The 24,447-nt window shown below is 38.5% G+C and overlaps 1 protein-coding gene across 1 annotated transcript; it reads right to left on the bottom strand.

Moving 5' to 3' along the window:
- Positions 1-255: 255 nt before the first annotated feature.
- LOC103998433 (zinc finger protein 2-like) lies at positions 256-642 on the bottom strand. The gene has a single exon (XM_009419907.3). It carries the CDS (start codon positions 640-642, stop codon positions 256-258), a length of 387 nt encoding a protein of 128 aa, XP_009418182.2.
- Positions 643-24,447: the final 23,805 nt, after the last annotated feature.

The following is a 24,447-nucleotide window of genomic DNA, read 5'->3' as shown; positions in this document are numbered from 1 at the left end:
ACCATCGCAATTGATTGAAGCTATTTGAACTTAATTCCATAGGGTATCATACACAATTAAGCTAAAGGTCACAACTATATCACAATTCTTCTGTGTCATACTCGAGAGAGAGAGAGAGAGAGAGAGAGAGAGAGAGATAAGAGAGAGACTTCATAAGATTTTAAGATTAACTCAAATAGACAACAAACAATCAAATGTTTCTAAGTGATGGAGGTAGACCGAAAAAGGGAAAATGAACGCGTGCATGGTTGGTCGTCATAGCCTGAGAGACAAGTCGATGTCATCCGCGATCCCTCCTTTGCCGTCGAATCCACTATCACCTCCTCGCCACTGCGTCACGGTGGCTGCGCGCTCCTCCTTCCTCTCAACCCGGCCTTCCAAACTGGTGGAGCCGTGCCGAGGCGCCGCCACGTTGATCTGGGAGGCCCGAGTCCGTGCGATCAAGCTCAGCTCCCGATTACGCTTGGCCAGGCTCCGCTCCAGCTTGTGCGCATTCTGGTGGCCTCCCAGCGCCTGCGAGCTGACGAACTTCTTGTGACAATAGATGCAAGTGAAGACTCGCGCTGGCTCCGGTGGCATCAGCAGCACGAGCCCCAGTTCCAGCTTCACATCGTCATCCTCCTCCTTGTGGTCAAATTCCATGGCAGACAACCGAAGAGGCCGAGAATGAGGGGTATGTGGGGAGGGCTGGGGACATAAGATAATGGAATATAAAGGTGGTGGATGAGGAACAAGTTACGAATGGGAAGATGAGAGAAAGGGGTAGGTGATGAAGGAGATTGGAAGGCTTGTCGCCTAGACTTATGGTAGGGCTTGAACAGCACAGGTAAGGATAAGATGACACATTACTTCAGTTTCTTGGTTTCTTTCAACTAAAGGTGCCTAAAACTTCACTTCTTTTCAGTGTCCAAAAGGAATTCTTTTACTCATTCTACAGTTTGTGAGAGGCGACATCTTTTACTCTTGTGAATCAGTAAATGAATCTACAGCACAAATGATTTCTCAACAATGCACTACACTACTTTACCTAACAAGTCAGATCGCAATTATTTAGTGGTTTTTATGGCTTTTTTCTCCACACACAAAGAAAAAACATTTTCTTTTGGATTTCTTTTTCACTTGATATCATCCTATTTTGATTTCATCTTATAATAATAGCAAAAGAGATGCACAAAGGAGGAGGCATTGAGTGTGAGGAGAATAAATGAAAGAAAAAGCTTTCTGCGTGACTTCATATTATTTGTACAGCTTCTTGTATCTCCTTATACTACTCATCTAAATTTGAAAATGAAGTTAATAATACTTGATGAACTAAGTGTCAATCTTCTTGCTTAAAAAGATTATTCTGATGTTTGCAAGCGTCGTAGGAACTTTTAAATTGATGGAATTAATAGAAACATAAAAATAAGATGTACATATGTTTTCACCGGATAGATTTCATATTTACTTTTTTCAATATCAAATAATAGAATAATTTATGAGTAAAAAAATTATACTCCAAAATTTCAATGTTTACTTTTTTTTTTTTTTTTACAGATATTTTCATTTGTAAGCATGCACGACAAATCCACTTGCTAACGATGTCAGAGCAGCTATTGCTGACATTATTTGGAGACTAGTGACCATGACGCCATTAGACATTCATGCCACTTTCCAGAGTTAATCACCACAAGTGACCATGATGCCATTACTCCATCATTCTAGTTAGAAATTAGTAGCGACGAGTGAGTCAAACTAATCAGAATTAATATACATTAAATTAGACATCAATTCAATCTAAAAATTTAGTAATAATAAGTGAGATAAACTAATCTAAAATTACATATATTGAAAGAGACATTAACTCAAACCAATTACTTAAGATCATTTAACTATGGACTAAACTAAAATATATGTCATCTGATACTCTTGATATTTACCAATGTGGAACTATTGTTTTAGTCCTCTTTTTTAATATCACATTTACACATGAAAATTTTCTTTTTTTAAAAAAAATATATATATACTAACTTGTCCATGTTAAATGACTACCCAACTGGTAAGCATATGTAGAAGAAAGCATTGTATGAGTTGAAGCAAGCACCACATGCTGGGTACAATAAAATTAATGGCTATTTCAATGCAACAGGTTTCATGAAAAAAGCAAGAGTTAATTTACTTTATACATTAAAATAGAAGAAGGTTCAGGGATAATCATTGTTGTTCTTTATGTTAATGATTTTGTATTTATAGGAAATAGTGCAAAAAATGATAGAAGGGTTCAAAAATGATTTGGTGAATAAATATGGAATGAGTGACATGGGATGCTAAGATACTTTCTTGGCATTGAGATTTATCAAAGTAAAAATAATTTAATTATTTCTCAAAAAAATTATGTGGATAAGATTCTGAAGAAGTTTAATGTTGCAACACCAGTACTAGTTGGTGAAATGTTGAAGAAAGAAGATATAGGAAAGAAGATTGATGTTTCTTTTTGTAGAAGTTTGATTGGTAATTTATTATATCTCACAACTATAAGGCCAGATATTATGTTTGCCACAAGAATATTAACTATATTTATGAATACTTCTAGTCACATTCATTTTAGAGTTACAAAAAGAATTCTCATATATCTACAAGGTACTAAAGTATTTGAAATCAAATTTGACAAGCAAGAAGATTTGAAGCTAATTGAATTCTGTGATAGTGACTAGGGTGGATATACATATGATATAAAGAGTATAGCTAGTTATGTTTTTTCTTTTGGTATAGGTATATTTTCTTGGAGCTCAAAGAAGTAGCAATCAGTGGCACAATCACCTGCAGAAGCTGAGTATGTTTCAACATCTATGGCTACTTCTTAAGCAATTTGGCTAAGAAGAATTTTAGAAGAACTTAGAGAAAAGCAACTTGAAGGAACAAAGATCTTTTGTGATAACAAATCAGCAATAGCAATGGCAATGGCTAAGAACCCTATCTACCATAGTCCCACCAGACATATTGCACTCAAGCATCACTTCATCAGAGAAGCAATTGAAGAAGGTAAAATTTAAGTGAAGTATTGCAACTCCAATGATCAAGTACCAGACATATTCACCAAGGCACTACCAAGAGACAGGTTTGAGTATTTTAGAGAAGTTATGGGTGTTATAGAATAACACAGTAAGGGGGAGAAATGTTAATATTAATGTGTTGCATGTGGGCCTTGAAATATTATGAAATGTTAGAGGTAGTTTAGGAAATGAAGTATTGGTTAGGGTTCTCAATTAATGGGTTAGGAAGAAAACTTAGAGAAGGCTATAGTAATTTTAGATTGAATGAGAAGAATTGGATGATTGTTGATGGTGACATAAGTACCATCGATCAATGAGTCGGCACGATTGGTCAACTATTAAAGATACAAGATCATCGAAGTGCCTCTTCCTAGCTGACGTGGGAGACTTAGTGAGGTGATACCACATAGGCTATCCAGTCAGAAGCCGTTCTGTTGGTTGGTGAGGACCCAATTCGAGATGGGCAGGTAGGCGGACCAGGATCTTTCTATTTGTAAGGTTCCTCCTGGGGGCTAGGTTGTCCAAGTGTCCTTGGGTGATTGACGATCCTACATGATAAGCTAGCATCGGGGGTTGCCTAGCGTGGCCCCTTCGATGCTTAAGTCAGTGAAGGGGAGAAGACAGTAGTATAAACTATATGATTGAGTTAGTGTGTAGAGAGAGAGAGAGAGAGAGAGAGAGAGAGAGCCCCACTTAGTGTGAGTTGATGGGTTCATTTTTATACTTGATCCTTGGGCCTTCTCATTAATTGGTCTAGGATAAGATTAGGTTTAATAAAGTGAAATGTAATTATAAAATAAAATTAAATTTATTGAATATAATGTCTCTTTATACATGTTGGAGGAGACGATTTCCCTCAACTGATCAATAAGATTTCCTCGTGCAGTTGGGAAAATCTTATCTACTATCATGCTCCCACAAGATTAAGCTCCTGTCAAGGATACCGATCTTAAATCGATATAATAAAAATAGTTTGTGAGCGAGAGGCTTCGTGAGTGAGTGCTAATTGGTTAGCCATATGTATATAAGAAACACATAGTTGATGTTTGACAACTTGATTTTGCACGAAGTGGAAGTCGATGACAATATGTTTCATGTGTGAGTGGAACACTGGATTGACACATAGGTAGGTAGCTCCAACATTATCACAGTATACTGTAGGAGTAAGGATAGAGTTGACATTAAGTTCATTAAGCAGATTCATGACCAAGTTCTACAGCAGTAGAGGCGATGACATGTTATTCAGCTTCAATTGTAGACTATGTGACTATCTTTTGCTTTTTAGAACTCGAACTGATTAGATTAGTTCCAAGGAAGATAATATACCCCAATGTGGATGTTCTATCATTAAAGTTTTTTCCCTAATCAGCATTGATAAAGTCATGGAGATGAAGTGGGAGTGTTTGTGGAGAAAAAGGCCATGATTGAGGGTCCTTTTAAGATACTACAAAATTCGTTTGACTGTAGACCAATATGTAGTAGATGGCCAATGTATGAATTGTGATAATTTTATTTACTATAAATGAAATATCTGGACGTATGATGAAGTGTTATATGTTGAATCTCGGATTTTGATGATTAGTCAATTGTCATTTGTTATCTAATGTATGTGTTGAGATAAGTGTGACATGCAGGATTAACTATGATAAAAGTAAGACATGCAGCAGGAGTTGCGCCGGAGTCATGACAATAATCACGTTGGGAGTTCGAGAGCTCGACGGAAGTTCGGACAGTCGTCGGAGGTTCTGCGGGAACAAATCCGAGAAGTCCAGAAGCTTGCCAAAGGAGCTCGTCGGAACTTGCCAAGTGGATCATCGCAGTCCAGGAGTTTGCCGGAAGTCCGCAGGAGCATCACCGAGGGTTCATCGGATGATCGACGGAAGTTCGCCGGAAACTCGCCGAAAGAAGCGAGTGATGCACCGAAGCAAGCTGCAGAATATGTCTTAGGAAATAATCGTAGTTAGCACTTTAATTAAGTTAGAAATGGGAGGTGATCCCATTAGCTTAATCCTGAGGCAATTGGGCCCCTGAAAAACTCAAATTGGGTCGAATGGTTCAACCCATTCGGACCCAGGTTACTGTGGGAGGTGCAACCGCCCAGGCAGGGAGGTAGCACCACCCAGGCTACGTCTCCCAGTGAGACTGGGTGGGGCAACTGCCCCAGCCAAGAGGTGCAACCGCCCAGGGCTCAGTCTCCGAGTGAGACTGGGCGGTGCAACCTCCTCTGTCAGGAGGTAGCACCGCCAGAGCTCAAGTTTCGAGCTCTGCCAAGCGGTGCAACCTCTCCAGTCAGGCGGTGCAACCGCCTGAGCTCGGTCTTCGAGCTCTGGCAGAGAGGTGCAACCGCCCCTGACAGAGGTGGCACCGCCCAGAGGCTCAGTCTTCGAGCTCTGCCAGGCGGTGCAACCGCCCCAGTTAGGAGGTGCAACCGCCTGATCCCGAAATTCCGGGATTTGATCGTTTTGAGCTCCAAATTTGAACTGGGTTGGGGCCTATAAATACCCCACCCATTCAGCACTGAAAAGATACAGACCTACACCGAATTCTTGATCTTTTCTGTGATTCTAAGAGCTCAAATTTGTGTAAAGTCGAAAAGTTCTCCTCTTTCTGTTCTTCAAGTCTTGAGTTGTAAAGAGAGGAGAGCAAGGTTCTGTAAGGGTTGTCTCCTGAGCCCGTCAAAAGGAGTGAAACTGTAAAAGGGCAGTTGGCCTTCGCCTATTGAAGGAAGGCCTCTAGTTGACGTCGGTGACCTCGTCGGTGGAGGAAGCCAAAAGTGAAGTAGGTCAAGATTGACCGAACCACTCTAAATCTCTGGTTTGCTTTTATTTTGAGCACTTTATCATTACTGCAAACCTCCTACATAGCTATTGCTCTCTGCGCTTTTACGAACAAGTTTCTAAGTTCTGATCTTTCCGAATCTGCATTCAGACGTAAATCGGTGTTTTCGTACGATCTTTACATTGCAGTTTACATTTATGTTTTGATTCTATTTATAACTGCAAACTGTCTTCTGCGCTTTTACGAACGAGTTTCTTTGCAGTTTACGTTTACGTTTTGATTTCATTTATAACTGCAAACTGCCTTCTGCGCTTTTACGAACGAATGTCTAAGTTCAGATCTTTCCGAATCTGAGCTTAGATGCAAACTGCGCTTAGACGCAAACTGCACTTAGACGCAATCTGAGCTAAGACGCAACTGCGCTTAGATGCAAACTGCGCTTAGACACAATCTGCATTTAGACGCAAACTGCATTTAGATGCAAACTGCGTAAACTGCGCTTAGACGCAAACTGCATTTAGACGCAAACTGCGTAAACTATGCTTAGACGCAAACTGTGTTTAGGCATAAACTGCACTTAATCATAAGTAATCTTAGAATCGGCTTTTGCATCAAAATAGTTTTTATCGAACGAACGCAGCTTTCGTTTTTAATCACTGAAAGATTTTCGCTGCACTAATTCACCCCCCCCTCTTAGTGCTCTCGATCCTAACAATTGGTATCAGAGCCCGGTTAACTCTCAAAAGGATTAAAACCCAAGAGAGATGGCTTACACCGGAAACCAAGAGGGCCATTCCATTACACGTCCACCCATGTTTAATGGGACGGACTACACATATTAGAAGATCCGAATGAGGATCTTTCTTATTTCTATGGACGTTGAACTCTGGAATCTTGTCGAGAATGGTTTTTCAAAGTCTTCTCTTCCAATGATCGATTGGAACGATTCGGAGAAGAAGGCTTTCGCTCTTAATGCAAAGGCTATGAATGCCTTATTTTGTGCACTTGATAAAAATGAGTTTAATCTTGTTTCGATTTGTGAAACTGCCTTTGATATTTGGCACACACTCGAAGTGACTCATGAAGGCACAAGTAGAGTGAAAGAGTCAAAAATCAATCTTTTGTTACACTCTTTCGAACTTTTTCGGATGAAACCGAGTGAGACTATTGGCGACATGTTTACCCATTTCACGGATGTTGTCAACGGTCTAAAAGGACTCAGAAAAAGTTTTTCAGATTTTGAGCTCGTAAATAAGATTCTAAGATCCCTTCCTAAGAGTTGGGATCCTAAAGTCACTGCTATTCAAGAGGCAAAAGATCTAAACAACTTCCCTCTTGAAGAACTAATTGGGTCATTAATGACCTACGAGATGACTTGCAAAGCTCATTAAGAGCAAGAACACATCCTTCCAAAGAACAGGAAGGATATGGCACTTAGAACTTTGGAAGATCACTTGAAAGAAAACTCAAGTGATGAGGACTGTGATGATGACTTGGCACTTCTAACAAGAAAATTTAAAAAATTCATTAAAAGAAACAAGTTTAAGAATGACACTAAAAGTAAACTTGAACCCAAGAAAGACCAAGTTATTTGCTATGAGTGCAAAAAGCCGGGACACTACAAGAGTGATTGTCCCCAAGCCAAAAAGAGAACAACAAAAAAGAAGGCGCTCAAAGCAACATGGGATGATTTGAGCACGTCTGAAGAAGAGGAGTCTAACACCGAGCAAATTGCTCATTACGCCTTAATGGCCATCGGAGAGGAGGTAACAAATTTATTAGATGCTGATTTATCTTTCGATGAATTATTAAATGCTTTCCATGACTTATTTGATGAATGCAAGATTATCAATAGAAAATACAAATTGCTAAAAAAGGAGCATGATAGTCTTGTGATTTTGATAAGTTAAAAATTGAATATCATGATAGTTTAAATTCATGTATCAAATGTCATGATCTAGAAACTCTCCAAAAAGAAAACCTGCTACTTAAGGACACCTTGAAGAAATTCGAGGTTGGTAGCAAGTCATTGAACATGATCCTTGCAAACAAGGGTCATGTTCCAAAAAGAAGTGGAATTGGATTTGTGAGAAGTCCTCACCTAAATCTAACCACCTTTATAAAAGGCCCCATCTTACATGTTCAACACCAAGCACAATGTAACTTTTATTGCAAAATTGGACATAAGACGCATTATTGTCTATTCAAGAAAATTAGTCCAAACAAATTGATTTGGGTTCCTAAAGGAACAATGATAAACTCTATGCAACATGATAAACAACGTAGATCTATCCTTGAGGCACCCAAAAGCAAATGGGTACCTAAAAATCATCCTTTCTTGTAGAAACCCACACCATCGCAAGCTAGGAGCAAGAGATGGTACCTTAATAGTGGATGCTCAAGGCATATGACCGGAGATCCATCTCAATTCTCTAAGCTCACTAGCATAGACGAAGGCTATGTCACATTCGGAGACAACAACAAGGGTAAAATCATTGGCAAAGGAACCATAGGTAACAAATCCAACTTCTTTATTGAAGATGTTTTGTTAGTTGATGGTTTAAAACATAACCTCTTGAGCATTAGTCAATTATGTGATAAAGGATACACTGTCAAATTCGAATCTAATGCTTGCATCATTGAAAAACCACATAAGAACATGTCTATGATTGTATTAAAACAAAATAACGTATACACTATTGACATCAATGATTTATGTGATGAAATATGTTTTGCGGTTATGAATGAGGATGCTTGGCTATGGCATAGAAGATTAGGTCATGCTAGCATGAAACTAATCACTCAAATATCATCTAGAGAACTTGTAAGAGGAATTCCTCATATCAAGTTCATCAAAGATAATGTATGTGATGCTTGCCAATTAGGTAAACAAATTAAGGGTAGTTTTAAAGCTAAGAACAAAATAAGCACCTCTAGGCCCTTACAATTGATCCATATGGACTTATTCGGACCAATCTCTACATCGAGTCTTGGAGGTAGCAAGTACGCCTTTGTCATTGTTGATGACTATAGTAGATATACATGGACCTACTTCTTAAAACAAAAAAATGAATGCTTTAAATATTTTACCAAGTTTTGTAAACTTGATCAAAATCAGAAGGGTTCTATGATTTCGTCAATTAGAAGTGATCATGGTGGAGAATTTCAATACCATGACTTCCAAAATTCTGTGAACTCAATGGATACAACCATAACTTCTCTACTCTAAGTAATCCTCAACAAAATGGGGTAGTAGAAAGAAAAAATCGAAATCTACAAGAAATGATAAGAACCATGTTGAATGAACATAGCCTACCCAAATATTTTTGGGCCGAAGCCATAAACACTGCATGCTATATTTTGAATAGAGTTCTAGTAAGACCCTTACTCACCAAAACTCCTTATGAGTTATGGAATAACAAAAAACCCAATGTCTCATATTTTAAAGTCTTTGGGTATAAATGTTTTATCTTAAATGAAAAGGATAACATAGGAAAATTCGATGCTAAATCTGATGAAGGAATCTTTCTTAGTTATTCTTCGGTTTCTAAAGCTTTTCGTATTTTCAATAAAAGAACTTTAATTATTGAAGAATCCATCCATGTTGTTTTCAATGAGATTTCCGAAATTAGGAAAAATGATCTTGACGATGATGTTAATTTTGATTCTTTGAATTTAAACGAAACCCCATCTCCAACTAGCTACTTGGATGCATCCACTTCTTAGATTTCCTTACCCAAGGATTGGAAGTATGTAGATGCTCATCCTAAGGAGCTAATCTTAGGAGACATATCAAAGTGGGTTCAAACACGATCTTCTTTTAAAAATTTTTGTGCCAACGCCGCCTTTCTCTCCCAAATTGAACCCAAATGTGTTGATGAAGCCATGAAAGATAATTCATGGATTATCGTAATGCAAGATGAACTGAATCAATTTGAGAGAAATGAGGTATGGACGCTTGTTCCTAGGCCAAATGACCATTTAGTTATTGGTACTAAATGGGTCTTTAGAAATAAGCAAGATGAAAATGGTATCGTGGTTAGAAACAAGGCTAGATTAGTGGCCAAAGGTTTCAACTAAGAAGAAGGTATCGACTATGAAGAAACCTTCGCTCCTGTGGCTCGATTAGAAGCCATAAGAATGCTCCTTGCCTACGCTAGTAGTAATAATTTTAAATTATTTCAAATGGATGTTAAAAGCGCTTTTCTTTATGGCTTTATTTCTGAAGAAGTCTATGTTGAACAACCTCCTGGATTTGAAAATAATAGTCTCCCTAATCATGTGTTTAGATTAACTAAAGCTCTCTATGGTTTAAAACAAGCTCCAAGGGCTTGGTATGAGAGACTTAGTTCTTTTCTTATTGAAAATAATTTCATAAAAGGCAAGGTTGATACTACATTATTCATCAAGAACTTTGAAAATAATTTTCTCATTGTTCAAATTTATATTGATGATATTATCTTTGGTTCTACGAATGAATCTCTTTGTGAATCCTTTGCTAAAACTATGAGTCTTGAACTCGAAATGAGTCTAATGGGAGAGTTAACATTCTTCTTAGGTCTACAAATCAAACAACTAAGCAATGACATCTTTATTAGTCAAACTAAATATGCTATGAGTTTACTAAAGAAGTTTAATATGAATAACTCAAAAGCTATTAACACTCCTATGAGCACCTCCACTAAGTTAGAAATTGATGAAAGTGGAGAAAGCTTCGATCAAAAAACCTATAGGGGTATGATAGGAAGTTTATTTTACCTCACTGCAACTAGACTAGACATAATGTTCAGTGTAGGACTTTGTGCTAGATTTCAATCAAACCCTAAGATATCTCATCTCAAAGCAGTTAAAAGAATACTAAGATATTTTAATGGTACCACAAATCTAGGATTATGTTACCCAAAATCAGAGAAGCTTGAGTTAATTGCTTATGCTGATGCGGACTTCGCTGGCTGTAGATTAGATAGAAAAAGCACATCAGGAACATGTCAATTCTTAGGACATGCCCTTGTTTCCTGGTCATCTAAGAAACAAAACTCGGTTGCACTATCAACAACCGAAGCTGAATATATTACAGCAAGTGCATGCTGTGCACAAGTTGTTTGGATGAAAAATACCTTAGAAGATTATAAAGTTCATCTTAAAAATATTCCCATTAAATGTGATAACACAAGTGCAATATGCCTAACAAAAAACCCTATACAACACTCAAGAACAAAACATATTGACATCAGACATCACTTTATACGAGATCATGTTACGAATCATGATGTAATCATAGAATTCATTGATACGAAACATCAACTAGCTGATATCTTTACAAAACCTCTAAGTGAAGAACAATTTGATTTCATAAGAAGAGAATTAGGAATGTTGATATGTCCAAATACTTAAACTAGTTAAAATTATTTTTCAGACGTTATTGATTACTATTACATGCCTTGGTAAAACTTGATCAAATAACATGTTGAAAATTATGTGATAAATGTTTTTGAAAATCAGTAGCTTACTCATATCCGAATGCATGTAAGAGTTCATCTTATTTTCGGTTTGAATGCTAAAAATAGGATTTTCCTATAAACTCTTATGACAACTTTTTGAAAAATGAGTTTCCTCCTTCAAGCAACGAACTATAACATAACAAGGAGAAGAGATATTCAAAGTATTATATGTCTCATGCCTTCCTTTATGTGCTTGATAACCTGCTGGAATCACATCTACCATGCTTTTTTATAATGCTACCATGCTTTTTGTTGATGACAAAGGGGGAGAAAAATATGAATTGATATGGTTGCTATTACTGATGATATGATTAGGCCATACCTGCTATCACTAATGATATGGTTGCTATCACTGATGCTATGATTAGGCCATACTTGCATCACCAAGAAATATATGATTGCCATATGCCCTGTTTCAAGATATCAAACAAAAATTTGCATCGTACGAACTGATATCTTACCATGTGATGCAATGCTACACTTACTAAAATATTTGAAATGTGTACATCATGTAATGATATCAAAATCTTGCTTCACAGCTTTACATGTCGATATCTTACAATATGATGAATTGCTACAATAACCATCATTCAAATTTGTTAAATTTGAAAATGTATGTCAAACCTTGACATCATCTTCAAAGAGATACATTATGATAGGAATCATGATGGGAATATGTCTCTTGAATTTATAAAGTTTTTAAATTCAAGAAGTATGGCATATAGACAGGGGGAGTTAAGGTTAACTCCATTATCAATTGATTGTCATCATCAAAAAGGGGGAGATTGTTGAATCTCGGATTTTGATGATGAAGTCAATTGTCATTTGTTGTCTAATGTATGTGTTGAGATAAGTGTGCAGGATTAACTACGATGAAAGTAAGACATGCAGCAGGAGTTGCGTCGGAGTCATGACAATGATCACGTTGGGAGTTCGAGAGCTCGACGGAAGTTCGGACAATCGTCGGAGGTTCTGCGGGAACAAATCCGAGAAGTCCAGAAGCTTGCCAAAGGAGCTCGTCGGAACTTGCCAAGTGGATCATCGTAGTCCAGGAGTTTGCCGGAAGTCCGCAGGAGCATCACCGAGGGTTCATCGGATGATCGACGGAAGTTCGCCGGAAACTAGCTAGAAGAAGCGAGTGACGCACCGAAGCAAGCTGCAGAATATGTCTTAGGAAATAATCGTAGTTAGCACTTTAATTAAGTTAGAAATGGGAGGTGATCCCATTAGCTTAATCCTGGGGCAATTGGGCCCTTGAAAAACTCAAATTGGGTCGAATGGTTCAACCCATTCGGACCCAAGTTGCTGTGGGAGGTGCAACCGCACAAGTAGGGCGGTAGCACTGCCCAGGCTATTTCTCCCAGCGAGACTGGGCGGTGCAACCGCCCCAGCCAAGAGGTGCAACCGCCCAGGGCTCAGTCTCCGAGCGAGACTGGGCGGTGCAACCTCCTCTGTCAGGAGGTAGCACCGCCAGAGCTCAAGTTTCGAGCTCTGCTAGGCGGTGCAACCTCTCCAGTCAGGCGGTGCAACCGCCTAAGCTCGGTCTTCGAGCTCTGGCAGAGAGGTGCAACCGCCCCTGACAGAGGTGGCACCACCCAGAGGCTCAGTCTTCGAGTTGCCAGGCGGTGCAACCGCCCCAGTCAGGAGGTGCAACCGCCTGATCCCGGAATTCCGGGATTTGATCGTTTTGAGCTCCAAATTTGAACTGGGTTGGGGCCTATAAATACCCCACCCATTCAGCACTGAAAAGATACAGACCTACACCGAATTCTTGATCTTTTCTGTGATTCTAAGAGCTCAAATTTGTGTAAAGTCGAAAAGTTCTCCTCTTTCTGTTCTTCAAGTCTTGAGTTGTAAAGAGAGGAGAGAAAGGTTCTGTAAGGGTTATCTCCTGAGCCCATCAAAAGGAGTGAAACTGTAAAAGGGTAGTTAGCCTTCGCCTATTGAAGGAAGGCCTCTATTTGACGTCGGTGACCTCGTCGGTGGAGGAAGCCAAAAGTGGAGTAGGTCAAGACTGACCGAACCACTCTACATCTCTGGTTTGCTTTTATTTTGAGCACTTTATCATTACTGCAAACCTCCTGCAGAGCTACTGCTCTCTGCGCTTTTACGAACAAGTTTCTAGGTTCTGATCTTTCCGAATATGCATTCAGACGTAAATCGGTGTTTTCGTACGATCTTTACATTGCAGTTTACATTTACGTTTTGATTCTATTTATAACTGCAAACTGTCTTCTGCGCTTTTACGAACGAGTTTCTTTGCAGTTTACGTTTATGTTTTGATTCCATTTATAACTGCAAACTGCCTTCTGCGCTTTTACGAACGAGTGTCTGAGTTCAGATCTTTCCGAATCTGAGCTTAGACGCAAACTACGCTTAGATGCAATCTGCGCTTAGACGCAAACTGCGCTTAGACGCAATCTGCGCTTAGACGCAACTGCGCTTAGATGCAAACTGCGCTTAGACGAAATCTGCATTTAGACGCAAACTGCATTTAGACGCAAACTGCGTAAACTGCGCTTAGACGCAAACTGCATTTAGACGTAAACTACATAAACTGTGCTTAGACGAAAACTGTGTTTAGACATAAACTGCACTTAATCATAAGTAATCTTAGAATCGGCTTTTGCATCAAAATAGTTTTTATCGAACGAACGCAGCTTTCGTTTTTAATCGCTGAAAGATTTTCGCTGCACTAATTCACCCCCCCCTCTTAGTGCTCTCGATCCTAACAATTGGTATCAGAGCCCGGTTAACTCTCAAAAGGATTAAAACCCAAGAGAGATGGCTTACACTAGAAACCAAGAGGGCCATTCCATTACACGTCCACCCATGTTTAATGGGACGGACTACACCTATTGGAAGACCCGAATGAGGATCTTTCTTATTTCTATGGACGTTGAACTCTGGAATCTTGTCGAGAATGGTTTTTCAAAGTCTTCTCTTCCAATGATCGATTGGAACGATTCAGAGAAGAAGGCTTTCGCTCTTAATGCAAAGGCTATGAATGCCTTATTTTGCGCACTTGATAAAATTGAGTTTATTCGTGTTTCGATTTGTGAAACTGCCTTTGATATTTGGTACACACTCGAAGTGACTCATGAAGGCACAAGTAGAGTGAAAGAGTCAAAAATCAATCTTTTGTTACACTCTTTCGAACTTTTTCGGATGAAACCGAGTGAGACTATTGGCGACATGTTTACCCGTTTCACGGATGTTGTCAACGGTCTAAAAGGACTCAGAAAAAGTTTTTCAGATTTTGAGCTCGTAAATGAGATTCTAAGATCCCTTCCTAAGAGTTGGGATCCTAAAGTCACTGCTATTCAAGAGGCAAAAGATCTAAACAACTTCCCTCTTGAAGAACTAATTGGGTCATTAATGACCTACGAGATGACTTGCAAAGCTCATTAAGAGCAAGAACACATCCTTCCAAATAACAGGAAGGATATGGCACTTAGAACTTTGGAAGATCACTTGAAAGAAAACTCAAGTGATGAGGACTGTGATGATGACTTGGCAATTCTAACAAGAAAATTTAAAAAATTCATTAAAAGAAACAAGTTTAAGAATGACACTAAAAGTAAACTTGAACCCAAGAAAGACCAAGTTATTTGCTATGAGTGCAAAAAGCCGGGACACTACAAGAGTGATTGTCCCCAAGCCAAAAAGAGAACAACAAAAAAGAAGGCGCTCAAAGCAACATGGGATGATTCGAGCACGTCTGAAGAAGAGGAGTCTAACACCGAGCAAGTTGCTCATTACGCCTTAATGGCCATCGGAGAGGAGGTAACGAATTTATTAGATGCTGATTTATCTTTCGATGAATTATTAAATGCCTTCCATGACTTATTTGATGAATGAAAGATTATCAATAGAAAATACAAATTGCTGAAAAAGGAGCATGATAGTCTTGTGATTTTGATAAGTTAAAAATTGAATATCATGATAGTTTAAATTCATGTATCAAATGTCATGATCTAGAAACTCTCCAAAAAGAAAACCTGCTACTTAAAGACACCATGAAGAAATTCGAGGTTGGTAGCAAGTCATTGAACATGATCCTTGCAAACAAGGGTCACGTTCCAAAAAGAAGTGGAATTGGATTTGTGAGAAGTCCTCACCAAAATCCAACCACCTTTATAAAAGGCCCCATCTTACATGTTCAACACCAAGCAAAATGTAACTTTTGTTGCAAAATTGGACATAAGATGCATTATTGTCCATTCAAGAAAATTAGTCCAAACAAATTGATTTGGGTTCCTAAAGGAACAATGATAAACTCTATGCAACATGATAAACAACGTAGATCTATCCTTGAGGCACCCAAAAGCAAATGGGTACCTAAAAATCATCCTTTCTTGTAGAAACCCACACCATCGCAAGCTAGGAGCAAGAGATGGTACCTTGATAGTGGATGCTCAAGGCATATGACCGGAGATCCATCTCAATTCTCTAATCTCACTAGCATAGATGAAGGCTATGTCACCTTCGGAGACAACAACAAGGGTAAAATCATTGGCAAAGGAACCATAGGTAACAAATCCAACTTCTTTATTGAAGATGTTTTGTTAGTTGATGGTTTAAAACATAACCTCTTGAGCATTAGTCAATTATATGATAAAGGATACACTATCAAATTCGAATCTAATGCTTGCATCATTGAAAAACCACATAAGAACATGTTTATGATTGCATTAAAACAAAATAACGTATACACTATTGACATCAATGATTTATGTGATGAAATGTGTTTTGCGGTTATGAATGCGGATGCTTGGCTATGGCATAGAAGATTAGGTCATGCTAGCATGAAACTAATCACTCAAATATCATCTAGAGAACTTGTAAGAGGAATTCCTCATATTAAGTTCAGCAAAGATAATGTATGTGATGCTTGCAAATTAGGTAAACAAATTAAGGGTAGTTTCAAAGCTAAGAATCAAATAAGCACCTCTAGGCCCTTACAATTGATCCATATGGACTTATTCGGACCAATCTCTACATCGAGTCTTGGAGGTAGCAAGTACGCCTTTGTCATTGTTGATGACTATAGTAGATATACATGGACCTACTTCTTAAAACAAAAAAATGAATGCTTTAAATATTTTACCAAGTTTTGTAAACTTGTTCAAAATCAGAAGGGTTCTATGATTTCGTCAATTAGAAGTGATCATGGTGGAGAATTTCAAAACCATGACTTCCAAGAATTTTGTGAACTCAATGGATACAACCATAACTTCTCTACTCTAAGTAATCCTCAACAAAATGGGGTAGTAGAAAGAAAAAATCGAAATCTACAAGAAATGGCAAGAACCATGTTGAATGAACATAGCCTACCCAAATATTTTTGGGCCGAAACCGTAAACACTGCATGCTATATTTTGAATAGAGTTCTAGTAAGACCCTTACTCACCAAAACTCCTTATGAGTTATGGAATAACAAAAAACCCAATGTCTCATATTTTAAAGTCCTTGGGTGTAAATGTTTTATCTTAAATGAAAAGGATAACTTAGGAAAATTCGATGCTAAATCTGATGAAGGAATCTTTCTTGGTTATTCTTCGGTTTCTAAAGCTTTTCGTATTTTCAATAAAAGAACTTTAATTATTGAAGAATCCATCCATGTTGTTTTCAATGAGATTTCCGAAATTAGGAAAAATGATCTTGACGATGATGTTAATTTTGATTCTTTGAATTTAAACGAAACCCCGTCTCCAACTAGCAACTTGGATGCATCCACTTCTCAGATTTCCTTACCCAAGGATTGGATGTATGTAGATGCTCATCCTAAGGAGCTAATCTTAGGAGACACATCAAAGGGGGTTCAAACACGATCTTCTTTTAAATACTTTTGTGCCAACACCGCCTTTCTCTCCCAAATTGAACCCAAATGTGTTGATGAAGCCATGAAAGATAATTCATGGATTATCATAATGCAAGATAAATTGAATCAATTTGAGAGAAATGAGGTGTGGACGCTTGTTCCTAGGCCAAATGACCATTTAGTTATTGGTACTAAATGGGTCTTTAGAAACAAGCAAGATGAAAATGGTATCGTGGTTAGAAACAAGGCTAGATTAGTGGCCAAAGGTTTCATCCAAAAAGAAGGTATCGACTATGAAGAAACCTTCGCTCCTATGGCTCGATTAGAAGCAATAAGAATGCTCCTTGCCTACGCTAGTAGTAATAATTTTAAATTATTTCAAATGGATGTTAAAAGCACTTTTCTTAATGGCTTTATTTCCGAAGAAGTCTATGTTGAACAACCTCCTGGATTTGAAAATAATAGTCTCCCTAATCATGTGTTTAGATTAACTAAAGCTCTCTATGGTTTAAAACAAGCTCCAAGGGCTTGGTATGAGAGACTTAGTTCTTTTCTTATTGAAAATAATTTAATAAAAGGTAAGGTTGATACTACATTATTCATCAAGAACTTTGAAAATAATTTTCTCATTGTTCAAATTTATATTGATGATATTATCTTTGGTTCTACGAATGAATCTCTTTGTGAATCCTTTGCTAAAACTATGAGTCTTGAATTCGAAATGAGTCTAATGGGAGAGTTAACAATCTTCTTAGGTCTACAAATCAAACAACTAAGCAATGGCATCTTTATTAGTCAAACTAAATATGCTATGAGTTTACTAAAAAAGTTTAATATGAATAACTCAAAAGCTATTAACACTCCTATGAGCACCTCCACTAAGTTAGAAATTGATGAAAGTGGAGAAAGCTTCGATCAAAAAACCTATAGGGGTATGATAGGAAGTTTACTTTACCTCACTACAACTAGACCAGACATAATGTTCAGTGTAGGACTTTGTGCTAGATTTCAATCAAACCCTAAGATATCTCATCTCAAAGCAGTTAAAAGAATACTCAGATATCTTAATGGTACCACAAATCTAGGATTATGGTACCCAAAATCAGAGAAGCTTGAGTTAATTGCTTATGCTGATGCGGACTTCGCTGGCTGTAGATTAGATAGAAAAAGCACATCAGGAACATGTCAATTCTTAGGACATGCCCTTGTTTCCTGGTCATCTAAGAAACAAAACTCGGTTGCACTATCAACAACCAAAGCTGAATATATTACAGCAAGTGCATGCTGTGCACAAGTTGTTTGGATGAAAAATACCTTAGAAGATTATAAAGTTCATCTTAAAAATATTCCCATTAAATGTGATAACACAAGTGCAATATGCCTAACAAAAAACCCTATACAACACTCAAGAACAAAACATATTGACATCAGACATCACTTTATACGAGATCATGTTACGAATCATGATGTAATCATAGAATTCATTGATACGAAACATCAACTAGCTGATATCTTTACAAAACCTCTAAGTGAAGAACAATTTGATTTCATAAGAAGAGAATTAGGAATGTTGATGTGTCCAAATACTTAAACTAGTTAAAATTATTTTTCGGACGTTATTGATTACTATTACATGCTTTGGTAAAACTTGATCAAATAACATGTTGGAAATTATGTGACAAATGTTTTTGAAAATCAGTAGCTTACTTATATCCGAATGCATGTAAGAGTTCATCTTATTTTCGGTTTGAATGCTAAAAATAGGATTTTCCTGTAAACACTTATGACAACTTTTTGAAAAATGAGTTTCCTCCTTCAAGCAACGAACTATAACATAACAAGGAGAAGAGATATTCAAAGTATTATATGTGTCATGCCTTCCTTTATGTGCTTGATAACCTACTGGAATCACATCTACCATGCTTTTTAATAATGCTACCATGCTATTTGTTGATGACAAAGGGGGAGAAAAATATGAATTGATATGGTTGCTATTACTGATGTTATGATTAGGCCATACTTGCTATCACTAATGATATGGTTGCTATCACTGATGCTATGATTAGGCCATACTTGCATCACCAAGAAATATATGATTGCCATATGCCCTGTTTCAAGATATCAAACAAAAATTTGCATCGTACGAACTGATATCTTACCATGTGATGCAATGCTACACTTGCTAAAATATTCGAAATGTGTACATCATGTAATGATATCAAAATCTTGCTTCACAGCTTTACATGCCGATATCTTACAATATGATGAATTGCTACAATAACCATCATTCAAATTTGTTAAATTTGAAAATGTATGTTAAGCCTTGACATCATCTTCAAAGAGATACATTATGATAGGAATCATGATGGGAATATGTCTCTTGAATTTATAAAGTTTTTAAATTCAAGAAGTATGGCATATAGACCGGGGGAGTTAAGGTTAACTCCATTATCAATTGATTGTCATCATCAAAAAGGGGTAGATTGTTGAATCTCGGATTTTGATGATGAAGTCAATTGTCATTTGTTGTCTAATGTATGTGTTGATATAAGTGTGCAGGATTAACTACGATGAAAGTAAGACATGCAGCAGGAGTTGGGCCGGAGTCATGACAATGATCACGTTGGGAGTTCGAGAGCTAGACGGAAGTTCGAACAGTCGTCGGAGGTTCTACGGGAACAAATCTGAGAAGTCCAGAAGCTTGCCAAAGGAGCTCGTCGGAACTTGCCAAGTGGATCGTCGCAGTCCAGGAGTTTGCCGGAAGTCCGCAGGAGCATCACCGAGGGTTCATCGGATGATCGACGGAAGTTCGCCGGAAACTCACCGGAAGAAGCGAGTGACGCACCGAAGCAAGCTGCAGAATATGTCTTAGGAAATAATCGTAGTTAGCACTTTGATTAAGTTAGAAATGGGAGGTGATCCCATTAGCTTAATCCTGGGGCAATTGGGCCCCTGAAAAACTCAAATTGGGTCGAATGGTTCAACCCATTCGGACCCAGGTTGCTGTGGGAGGTGCAACCGCCCAGGCAAGGAGGTAGCACCGCCTAGGCTATGTCTCCCAGCGAGACTGGGCGGTGCAACCGCCCTAGCCAAGAGGTGCAATCGCCCAGGGCTCAGTCTCCGAGCGAGACTGGGCGGTGCAACCTCCTCTGTTAGGAGGTAGCACCGCCAGAGCTCAAGTTTCGAGCTCTACCAGGCGGTGCAACCTCTCCAGTCAAGCGGTGCAACCGCCTGAGCTCAGTCTTCGAGCTCTGGCAGAGAGGTGCAACCACCCCTGACAGAGGTGGCACCGCCCAGAGGCTTAGTCTTCGAGCTCTGCCAGGCAGTGCAACCGCCCCAATCAGGAGGTGCAACCGCCTGATCCTGGAATTCCGGGATTTGATCATTTTGAGCTCCAAATTTGAACTGGGTTGGGGCCTATAAATACCCCACTCATTCAGCACTGAAAAGATACAGACCTACACCGAATTCTTGATCTTTTCTGTGATTCTAAGAACTCAAATTTGTGTAAAGTCCAAAAGTTCTCCTCTTTTTGTTCTTCAAGTCTTGAGATGTAAAGAGAGGAGAGAAAGGTTCTGTAAGGGTTGTCTCTTGAGCCCGTCAAAAGGAGTGAAACTGTAAAAGGGCTGTTGGCCTTCGCCTATTGAAGGAAGGCCTCTAGTTGAAGTCGGTGACCTCGTCGGTGGAGGAAGCCAAAAGTGGAGTAGGTCAAGACTGACCGAACCACTCTAAATCTCCGGTTTGCTTTTATTTTGAGCACTTTATCATTACTGCAAACCTCCTACATAGCTACTGCTCTCTGCGCTTTTACGAACAAGTTTCTAAGTTCTAATCTTTCCAAATCTACATTCAGACGTAAATCGGTGTTTTCGTACGATCTTTACATTGAAGTTTACATTTACGTTTTGATTCTATTTATAACTGCAAACTGTCTTCTGTGCTTTTACGAACGAGTTTCTTTGCAGTTTACGTTTACGTTTTGATTCCATTTATAACTGCAAACTGCCTTCTGCGCTTTTACGAACGAGTGTCTGAGTTCAGATCTTTCCGAATCTGAGCTTAGACGCAAACTGCGCTTAGACGCAATCTGCGCTTAGACGCAAACTGCGCTTAGACGCAATCTGAGCTTAGATGCAACTGCGCTTAGATGCAAACTGCGCTTAGATGCAATCTGCATTTAGACGCAAACTGCATTTAGACGCAAACTGCGTAAACTGCGCTTAGACGCAAACTGCGCTTAGACGCAAACTGCATTTAGACGCAAACTGCGTAAACTGCGCTTAGACGCAAACTGTGTTTAGACATAAACTGCACTTAATCATAAGTAATCTTAGAATCGGCTTTTGCATCAAAATAGTTTTTATCGAACGAACGCAGCTTTCGTTTTTAATCGCTGAAAGATTTCCGCTGCACTAATTCACCCCCCCCTCTTAGTGCTCTCGATCCTAACATTATAAGGAGCTAAGTACTTGTTAGTATTGTGTAGAGTCCGTAATAGGGCATCCATCACATAATTTGAGTGATTCACTAGTAGAGAGAGGAGTTATAACCTCTTTTGCATCATGTAGGTTTGTCATTAATAATAAATCTTGAATATACTTTCTTTATGATAGCAAGAGACCTAAAGATGTAAATGTTGCTTCCACTCCCAGAAAATAGCTCAAGGTTCCTAGATCTTTAAGGGAGAATCGATCGGCCAATTACTTTAGGAATGTCTGAATCTCTAAACAATCATTGCCCATGATAATAATACCATCCACATATAGCACAAGATATATTGTATCTCCATTTTGTTGCTATAGGAATAATGAGGTATCAGACTTGGAGTTGATGAAACTAGTTGATGTTAAAAACGAGCCAAGTTTAGTGTACCAAGCTCTTTGAGCTTGACAAAGTCAATAAATAGCTTTTTGTAGTTTATAGACATGCCTCGGATATTGAGGATGAATGAAGCTAGGAGGTTGTTGCATAAAGACGTCTTCAGTTAGAATCCTTGTAAAAAAATATTGTTAATATCTAATTATTACAAGTGCTAGCTTTTTGAGATGGCCAAACTCAGGATAAGCTATATTGTTATAGGTTTAACAATGGTGAAGCCAACACTAGATAATTGATTGAACCCTTTAGCTACTAAACGTATTTTATATCTGGCAACAGATCCGTTTGGGTTCCACTTAATTTGAAAGAGTCATTTACACTCGATAATGTTTTGTATACGATGAAAGGGTACTAGAGTCCATGTAGAGTAATGGAGGAGGGCATCTTATCCTTCACACATGGCTTTATGGAAGTGTGGAGATTTTTTACCTATGTCAGGAATCAATTTATACCAAAAACGATGGAAGGCTACGTGGGTCAATCTAATTACATCTTGTTTATCGACTTAATATTATCGAGAGAGGAGATTTTTTATTCGGTCTCCTATAACATATCACATACATATATATTTAATATATATCTACATCGCATATAAATATATACATATATAATAAGTGCATAAGCAATCACACATTACATGAGCAATCACACTAGATGATCATGGACCATAACCTATATGATTAGGCCCGAGTTAGTGGGCCCAATCACTCACATCATGATCTATGTATGCATTGATGCACCTCCATGCCCTCTGATCATTCATCTTGTCCTCATCGGTTCCGTTAGCATCTCAACACATCCCCATGCATCACGATCATCCATCTCGATCTCGTGGGTCCCACTTTTGCCTCCACGCTCCTACTGCACTTCCTCATGTAATCATAACTTAATCATAGGCACGCAGGCTCGATAATAAATGAGAAAAAAATTAGAGGCTCGCAGGCCTTAACAATAATAATCATATCACATATATACACACATCACATGCTCCATGATCATCCGTTTATATCACACATCACATGTACACATAACCATATAGGACTACTAGATAATAATAATAATTAATTAAATTATTTAATTAATTATTATGTAGTATTTTGAGAACCCTACCATAGGGTACCTCATATGGCAGGTAGTCCCTTATATGACTAGGAAATCTTAGCCACTATGGACTCTCTTGTGGCTAGGAATCTTAGGCCACAGGGCTACCTTATGTGGCTAGGAAACCCTAGCCACTAAGGAGTCCCTTGCAGCTAGGAAACCCTGGTTGTAGGGTAGCCTTGGATGACTAGGAAAATTGGCCGCTTGCTTGCCCTATGCGGCCAGGAGTCTTGGCCGCTAGGGCAACCCTTGCGACCAGGAAACCTTGGCTACAAGGGCTGCCATACAGCAGGTTGAGAGCACCCTTGCTACTCTCGACCCTATTGCTTTTGGCCAGGCTGAGAGCAGCAAGTTGTGCTCTCGGCCAAGGCTGCAAGTAGCCTTTGGCCAAAATTATAGGGCAGCAAAAATTGATGCCCTTTCTCCCCTGTTCTATGACAATAATTTTAGTTACAAAATATTGATCTAAAATACCTTTTAGTAGGAAGAAAACGTGTAGTCTAGATCTCAAAACTATGATAAAAATTATAGTAATCATGTAAAAATAATTCTACACGATTCAACACAACACACTTAGTTTAAAAACTAATCGTTTGCATGAGCAACCTAGCTCTAATACCACTGCTGAAAAATCTGGGGTGAAATCATATGCGTAGCAAAAGAACAGAAAACAAAATCCCAAAATTTTTTGTAGAAAATAAGACTTCATAATTGTGCAAAAATCGATGCGTAAAATCCCGTGAAATCGAAAAACTACGCGTACAAGAGAAATTGTGTTACCTAGGGAGATCATATATCCCTGAATTTCTATAAATCTATGGGAGAGGATGAAGGAGGTCAACTATCATCCTCTCTAGTGGTGATCCACATGGCAGGGGCTACGAAGAAACTCCTCAAATCGCTGTCCTAATCTTCTCTTCATGTGCACCACACAATCAAGAAGGGGTTGCCCCTTCTTGCTATCCACATGGCCCAAATAGGGGCTGTAAGCTGAGGAGGAGAGGAGAATACGAGGTGGCAACAAAAAAAAACCTAGCCTATGATCCTTTGATTCTCTTCTATTTATAGAAGGCTCCTATCAACTTAACCATAATATATCCTACCATATTGGGTATTGGATTTTGATCTAATTACCCATGCCACCTAGATTAGTGGGTCTTTACCCAATAATCTTTTATTGGTTCTTATTGGATCTCATCCATAGGATCCACTAATTTAGGGGTTTATTGGATATCTAATAAGATAGGGGCTCCAGTAGATATCTTATATCCGAACCTCTACTCGTTGTAATATCTACCATATGTGTGTGACCCTTTAGGCCTAATATCGAGCT

Source organism: Musa acuminata, chromosome BXJ1-9, assembly GCF_036884655.1.
Source record: "Musa acuminata AAA Group cultivar baxijiao chromosome BXJ1-9, Cavendish_Baxijiao_AAA, whole genome shotgun sequence".
Lineage (NCBI taxonomy): Eukaryota > Viridiplantae > Streptophyta > Magnoliopsida > Zingiberales > Musaceae > Musa > Musa acuminata.
This window is presented reverse-complemented; position numbering and strand designations above follow the sequence as displayed.

Excerpts from the sequence above, each read along its gene's own strand:
- LOC103998433 (XM_009419907.3), bottom strand. The coding sequence starts at position 642 with ATGGAATTTGACCACAAGGAGGAGGATGACGATGTGAAGCTGGAACTG.